General features: G+C 35.4%; 1 protein-coding gene across 3 annotated transcripts; it reads left to right on the top strand.

Annotated features, from left to right (window-relative positions):
• Positions 1-301: 301 nt before the first annotated feature.
• LOC147565189 (uncharacterized) lies at positions 302-7,413 on the top strand. 3 transcript variants are annotated; one of them, XM_086651686.1, is made up of 17 exons: positions 302-481; positions 564-663; positions 824-881; positions 1,026-1,150; positions 2,647-2,697; positions 3,095-3,214; positions 3,302-3,421; positions 3,564-3,699; positions 4,190-4,360; positions 4,597-4,758; positions 5,432-5,538; positions 5,613-5,703; positions 5,792-5,933; positions 6,025-6,181; positions 6,411-6,527; positions 6,856-6,979; positions 7,065-7,413. In XM_086651686.1, exons 1-17 carry the CDS (start codon positions 346-348, stop codon positions 7,308-7,310), a joined length of 2,163 nt encoding a protein of 720 aa, XP_086507812.1. In that variant the 5' UTR covers positions 302-345; the 3' UTR covers positions 7,311-7,413. The 3 variants fall into 3 exon arrangements, with proteins under 3 accessions (XP_086507812.1, XP_086507815.1, XP_086507814.1); XM_086651689.1 differs by lacking the exons at positions 302-481; positions 564-663; positions 824-881; positions 1,026-1,150 and adding an exon at positions 1,693-1,841; XM_086651688.1 differs by lacking the exons at positions 302-481; positions 564-663; positions 824-881; positions 1,026-1,150 and adding an exon at positions 1,834-1,901.
• Positions 7,414-7,668: the final 255 nt, after the last annotated feature.

Here is a 7,668-nt window from a genome sequence, read left to right as displayed (position 1 = left end):
ATCCCAAGACCTATAGTGATTTTCATTTATGTCAAAATCTTTTAAGACACTATTCAATATTATGAACTACCATACATATTGACAAGACACATTTCACAACATTAACATTAAAAGTTTGATAATTTTAAAAAGGTAAGTCTATAATTAAGATTTTCAAGACTTTTATTTTCATAATCTGAAAAAAGTTAAATTACAAAGTCAAATCCAAGTATGAATTTATTCTATAATCAGTGAGGATTATCTAACTCATTAACTGAGTATCAACTCCTATAAGAATAAACAAAAGAGAACCATTTTTTTAAATATCAAATTTAGTCACTTGTTTTTTGCTTAAACTAGTATTAGATGAAGAACAAAACTTCATTTTGTCATTCATGGAGGAAGAAAAGCTTGAATTTTATTTCATGGGCAATAACCCTCTCCATCATTTTCATGTTTACTACTCTGGAGGCCTTTGAAACAGAAGAAATTGGCTTAAATGGTAGATCAATGTTATTTAATTTCTAATTACCATTAATTTTCTTATTGTAATATTAATTTTAATAATATTTGATTTGTTTAAGAAATAAATGTCGTGTTAGGAACATCAGATCTTGGTGGTGAATCGTGGAAGACTAGTCGTCCTTTTTCAGCTAATGGGTCGTTAGATAACACTGGAACTCGGTATAGATTCACTGTTTTCTTTTGGTTGATCCTACACATGATGAGATTTAATCAATCTAATTAATTGGAAATAGTTTAAAAAATTATTTAAAAAGATTTCCTCTTTTTTTTTTTTATGTTTTTTTTTTTTCATATTAACTTTCATTGTGTGAAATTGCAGGGGAGGTGAAAGGCCTACAAATAACCCAAGGGTCCAACTGCACATAGAGAATAATTATGTATTCATATTTTTTCTCTTAAACAAGCTCTAAATATTTTCATTATTCTTGTTATTTAGATTTGAAGATTGAGACTGTCTTAATAGATTTAAAGTTACTATTTTACTTCACTGTTATTTAAACATTAGTTTTACTTTGATCCAGGTGGTGATGGATAATGGTATTGTGAAATTGACCTTGTCAAATCCTGGAGGTCAGATGGTAGGAGTACAATTCACCAACTTTGGAGACAACCTACTTGAGACCCGCAATAAAGAAGATAATAGGGGGTGAGTGTGCAAATTGAAACTTAATTTTACGAGTGCGTGTACAGGCGCCTCTCCATTTTGCTCTTGGGCCTACTTCTATTTTCGCGTCCCACGGATCGGGCAGCTTGAGATACTCAGACTGGGCGTAATCCGTGTTGTTCAAATCCAGCACGGATTAGGCCCAGTATGAGAGCCCTCGGACTGCCCCAATCTCTAGGTTTCAGACAGAGCCGTCTGAAGCCACCGAGAAGTACCAAGAGAAGGAGCAACCAAGAGCAGTTCTTAAAATAAGTTATGAACTAATGACCTTAAAACCTGTTAAAGATCTTACAAAAGTTTCGAACGAATAACCCCGACATAATATCATGGAAGCCATATAAAACTTCTTTTGTTACAATAAGTTACACTCTCTGCAAATAAGTTCTTTTTTTCCTTAGCAACCTTTGCATACAAGTTGGCATGCTATAATACAATTATACAACATTTTATTTTTGGTAGTTATATTATTGGACAAAAACTAAGTAAGATCTATATAATGTAAATGTTTTTAGTAGTAGTTCCATACTTCAAATAAAACGACAATAAACATAAATAATACAACAACAATCATTAGTTTTTCAAATATTATTTTTTATTGCAACCAAGAATTAGTCAATTCAACAATGCAAGGTCGTCTGCTTATTTGATCCCCACTTACTGTCAGCAATGTCAGGTTATTCATCTACTTGACTCCCACTTACCCTCATTAACGCTTGGTGCCTAGGTTGTCCATGTAAGTGACTCTCACTTACCATCAACAATGCTAGGTATCCGTCTACCTGACCCCCACTTATCGTCAACAATGCTAGGTTACCTGTCTACTTGACTCGCACTTACCTTAGCAATGCTAGGTTGTCCGTTTACCTAACTCCCACTTACCACCAACAATGCTAGGTTGTTCGCCTACTTGACCTCAGTTACCGTTCTGGATAATAGTATAAGAGGGGAAGCTAAGTAACTTAGTTTCCCCCACTCTCTTAAATAGATCATAGTATAAGCAAAGCAAGCTATATGGATGTTCTTTAATTGTGGGAATATTGATATACTAGTTTAAGACGTTGGCTCTCAAAATCTAAGTAAAAGCAATTAAAAAATGAATATATAGAACCAGTAATTCTATTGAAGTTCTCCAAAACTGCATTTATAGATAGAAATTTTAAAACCAATTGTTCTTAATCCAACCACAAATGAAAAGGACAACCGAATTTTGCTTTCAGGCATCACCCACTTCTCATTTCTTTTATATGTATTAAGTGTTCGATAAAATGTCTAGCAGAAAAATTGTCATTCATTTGTTCTATGTATTACAAGCAATGTCTACCAGAAAAATGACTGAATTTTAATTCCTTAAAGTCCTGAGCTGAAAAGTTTGGGTAATTAAGTCCATGGCAATGTAAATGATCACTTAAATTTATTTAAATAGTTGAGTTTGAACTTTAATTCTTTTATGAATTTAAACACGAGTGCAATGCCATTAGGTATTGGGATGTTAATTGGGGCGAAACGGGATACACAGGATTCATGGATAAGTAAGTAATCTCTCTCACTCTTTTTCTCACACCCACACATTGTAGTTCACCCTTGGCTTTTACATTTTGAATAATCTAGTGGCGAATCTTTTAAAGTTTGTGGACATCCAGCTTGGAGAGGACCTATATATATTATTGGTTACTAGAATACCCTTTTCCTATGTGGGACTATTCTACCCCCGACGTGGCATCCTTTGTGTCTAGCACGTGTAGCCTGTAGGTGATGTTGAGCATGTGTGGCAGCTGGGCGTATCACGTGTAGGCCTAGCTCTGGTACCATGTTAACTTTTTAGTCATCAAACTTAAAACCATAGTCGAGCATGTGTGGTCGTTGGGTCTATCACGCATGTGGCAGTAGAACTATTCTAACAAATTTGTGATTGTTCAAAAATTGTAGGTTGGGAGGAACAAATTTCAAGGTTATAGTGCAAAATGACAGTCAAGTAGAAATTTCTTTTACAAGGAACTGGGATTTCTCTCATATAGGGAAATACATGCCTGTGAATATAGACAAAAGGTTTATTCTTATATCATCTCTCCATTGTTAACTCACAAAGGTCCCAAGAATTACAGATTATTATAACTTATATGGATTAAATTACAGGTACATTATGTTGAGTGGTTCTTCTGGTTTCTATACTTACGCGATATTCGATCACTCAAAAGACTGGCCTGATTTTAGTATTGGTGAAGGAAGGATTGCTTTCAAGCTTAGTGGTGAGAAGTAAGTCAAACCTTCTTTTAACCGAACCGGCAATATTGAACTATTACTTCTATGTATAATAGTTAAAAAGTTGGACTCTGATATGAGATTGTAGTTCCTTTTCTGCTCCAACTATTAATCCTCTGCAATTTAAAATGGATAGGTTTCACCACATGTCCGTATGGGATAACAGACAAAGAATTATGCCAACTGCCGAAGATCGTGGAAGTGGTGAAACCTTGGCCTACAAAGAAGCAGTTCTATTAACCAATCCATCCAATCCAATTCTAAAAGGAGAGGTAAAACGATTCATAAAGTTGTTAGCTTTACAACTTCTTTCATCGTCTTATTTAGAAGATAAGAGCTCTCGTATTACTTCCATTCCACAGAGGCATTAACATTCCCTCTAAAAGATTACTTGCACAAATCAATCAAACAATACCACTTGCTTTTAAATAAGAAACTCACAGTTCCGTAAGAAAGTAACTTCTTCGTATTGATCATCTCCACATGCGATTCTTCAAACATTTCCATGTTCACCGCCAGATTCGTGTTAATGGAGCCTAAGAAGTAATGGTTGTTAAGCACTACAAGTAAAATATCGAGTGTTTGAAACAGTGGGATACAGTTTTTGAAGGTGAAAGACATTTAAGAATTTGTTAGCGGCTATCCTTAGTGTCCCGAGACACAAAAGCCGTTCCATGCTTTAGGCGAACCAAGGGTAATTTAAGAAATTAAAACGAAGAATTCTGATCTGGTAAGTCATTCTAATTTTGCTGCATAATGCAGGTGGACGACAAATACCAATATTCAATTGAGAATAAAGATAACGGGATACATGGGTGGATAAGCTTGAAACCGCGAGTCGGATTTTGGATGATTACACCAAGTGACGAGTTTCGTACTGGTGGGCCTCACAAACAGGACCTCACCTCCCATACGGGGCCTACAACCCTCGCCGTAAGTATTTTACTATTCAGAAAAAGTATTTGAGTCACCTGTAGGACCATAGAACAAACACTAAAAGGACTATATATGTTAATTAGAGAAAAACTAATAGCTACTACGAATACGAGTAATTCAGAAAAAATATTCATTTGTTAGAGCTTACTATATTATAGTGGAGATAGATAGATATGTAATTATCTTGTCAGGCTGAATTTTTCTTATTGCATTTGTTATGTATTCCTTTTCAGATGTTTATTAGTAGTCATTACAGTGGACGGGACCTGACACCAAAGTTCCAAAAGGAAGAGCCATGGAAAAAGGTCTTTGGTCCGTTTTTTGTCTATCTTAACTCGGTTTCAGACGAAGACCAGGATCCATATGACACACTCTGGAAGGATGCCAAATCTCAGGTAATACTAATTCCATTTCTTACACGAAGTATTTGATATCTCGCTACAACTTGAAGCAGAAACTTGTAGGAATGTACTCAATTATCAAGATAATAGAATGATATGTAGTCTGATATCTAATACCAACTAATTAGTTTTACACTCTGTCTTCCGATTGTTTAAAAGGTTTCCTTGTATGATTTTTCTTTGGGTTTCAATCCCCGGCACACGAGTGTTTGATGGATATACTTCCAAAGGACAGTCCACTTACTTGTAAGGCTGGAATTGAATCTGGTAGCCTCGTAATTTCATTTCGGTAAGAGCATTGTTTGCTCTAGTCAAGTATGTGGAGTTGTTAGTTTTCCTCCTAAAAGAACATAGTTGTTATGTGATATAAATATAGTTTGAAGTTAGGGTTCCAGTTCAGAAAAACTATTATAGTGTATGAAATCGTGTCTACAAAATAAGACTTTGATTCGTCATTTTTTCGGACGATTTGAAGCAAGGTCAATTAGGAAAAAAGCACATCTAGAAATCATTCTGTAGGTTTACTAAGATGGGTTCTCAGCGTATCTTAATACGTGTTAAGCAGTTTTAATGCTTGTTACATTGTTACAATCGATTCAGAATATTCCCATATCGGTAAGTTCTAGTTTGACTTATTTTTCTTGTCTAACCTCAATCATATATGCAGTTCACTAAGGAAGTCAAAAGTTGGCCATATAGTTTCCCAGCTTCAGATGACTTCCCTTCCTCAGATAAACGTGGAACAGTTACAGGCACATTATTAGTACGAGACAGGTATCTTCTTCGATTTTTTTTCTTCAAGAATTACTTGACTAAGTTCCATTAATTCACGAGAAATATTTTGTTAGGTACGTGAACCAAAAAGATATAGCAGCAAAATTTGCTTATGTTGGTTTGGCTCCCATAGGAGATGCCGGATCTTGGCAAACAGAATGCAAGGTTATATTCTTATTAGCTTCAACTTGTATAGCTATATTGCTATAATCATGGAATGTATAAGCAAAACTTTCATGTTATTTTCTTTCAGGGCTACCAGTTTTGGACCAAGGCCGACGAGAACGGATCATTTCTAATTTCTAATATCCGAGCTGGAGATTATAATCTTTTCGCATGGGTTCCTGGTTTTATTGGAGATTATAAATATGAAACTAATATTAAGATCACCCAAGGTTTAGTTTAACCGATGCGTTTTGTACTTGCCTTTGGATCGCCCCTTTCTTAGACCATATTAATTTTGGGGTGATATGTTCCATGCTGCAGGGTTCAATAGCAATCTGGGTGTACTTGTATATGAGCCTCCAAGAAGTGGACCTACCTTGTGGGAGATAGGGTTTGCGGATCGATCAGCTGCCGAATTTAATGTACCTCGACCCACTCAAAAATATATCAACAAACTCTATGTCGATCGAGAAGACTGGTAAGTCTTTGTTTAGTCCTATTAGTTTGTTAAAACATTTGTGGATCTTTTATTGAGATTTGAATTGAAACAGGATAAAGGAGAAAAGGAAAGAAATAGAGAATTGGGTTACGAAAAACAATTCTGAACTCTGAAATATAAAACCAAACAAGTTTTTTAGTTGCTTAGGGTCATCGGGTATATGCAAAATCACATAAATTTGTTATAAAGTTCTATCGGCATTCTACAGGTACCGACAATATGGATTATGGGAGAGGTACAGTGAAATGTACCCAACAGGAGATCTGAACTACACAATTGGAGTCAGCAACCACTCAACAGATTGGTTCTTTGCTCATGTAACAAGGTATATTCTTCGACGTCATCCTCGATTTTTTTTTTCTTGAAAGAAGTTCAGGGTTTAGGGTTTAGTGTGTCTCTCTCGACGTCATCCATTTGAGTACAAACAACATTCTTCACAAAGCAATAGTGCTAAAATACCTCATTCTTTACCAAAACCAATACTAAACAAAGTTATCGATCCACGGTTTGTCGGTTCATCTATATGATCGATTACCCAAATCAGAGCAATGAAGAACTAGAACCTTTATTAGAAGCTTTTAGTCTCTTAAAACTCGTGAAGTTTGAGTCGATATAAGAAAGTAATTCGTTGATGTTGGTTTTAATCATTACAGGAAGCTAGACAACAATGCATATGTACCAGCAACATGGAGAATTTTGTTCAATCTCAAATCTGTACAAACCGGAGTTTATAAGCTACGAATCGCTCTTGCATCCGCAACTTATGCCAAACTGCAGGTATATATATGACAAAACAAATACCTCAATAAAACCGAAGACGACTCCTCTAACGGATAAGATTTAATTATATTACTTTTGACAGGTTCGATTCAATGATGTAAAAGTGGCGGAACCCCATTTCACAACTACAAGAATAGGGAAGGATAATGCCATAGCAAGACATGGAATTCATGGATTGTACTGGTTATTTAGTATCGACGTACCAGGGAGTCTGCTTCATGAAGGTGAAAATAGCATCTTTCTCACTCAAACAGGAACCTCTAGCACATTCTATGGAGTAATGTACGATTACATTCGCTTAGAAGGCGTACCTTCTCCAGCTGTTTGATATTATTGAAATAAAGTGCTCAAGTGTTAAGGTTAAAATTTTGCAGTTATCAGTTCATTATCTTAATTTCATATTAGAAATCTCACAGATCTTAAAGGGTAAACAGTTCTTTGTTCTTCCACTTGATTCCTAGTTCCTTAAAAGGATGGAATTATTGGAAAGGACCTCTTGTATTTACTATAGAACTTTTGAGGAGGAGTAGAGTGCAATTTTATGGGTGAAAAGTCCTTGTCAATTTAATGCAAATAAGGTAGAGTTCATGTGAATGAGCTAGCACAGACCTATCAGCATTTAACATCATTAAACTCACCCCCATAACTCATATAATCTGCTCTTATCCAAAGAGATGTCATGTTTA

Source organism: Eschscholzia californica, unplaced genomic scaffold, assembly GCF_041429995.1.
Source record: "Eschscholzia californica isolate CP2 unplaced genomic scaffold, dmEscCali1.0.p SCAF_1, whole genome shotgun sequence".
Classification (NCBI taxonomy): domain Eukaryota; kingdom Viridiplantae; phylum Streptophyta; class Magnoliopsida; order Ranunculales; family Papaveraceae; genus Eschscholzia; species Eschscholzia californica.
This window is presented reverse-complemented; position numbering and strand designations above follow the sequence as displayed.

What these genes read in the sequence shown, in the direction of transcription:
- LOC147565189 (XM_086651686.1), top strand. Translation starts at nt 346, where the DNA reads ATGAAGAACAAAACTTCATTTTGTCATTCATGGAGGAAGAAAAGCTTG. An exon ending in ACATTATTAGTACGAGACAG is followed by an intron (nt 5,539 to 5,612) that starts GTATCTTCTTCG and finishes ATATTTTGTTAG; the next exon opens with GTACGTGAACCAAAAAGATA. An exon ending in TTCTTTGCTCATGTAACAAG is followed by an intron (nt 6,528 to 6,855) that starts GTATATTCTTCG and finishes TAATCATTACAG; the next exon opens with GAAGCTAGACAACAATGCAT.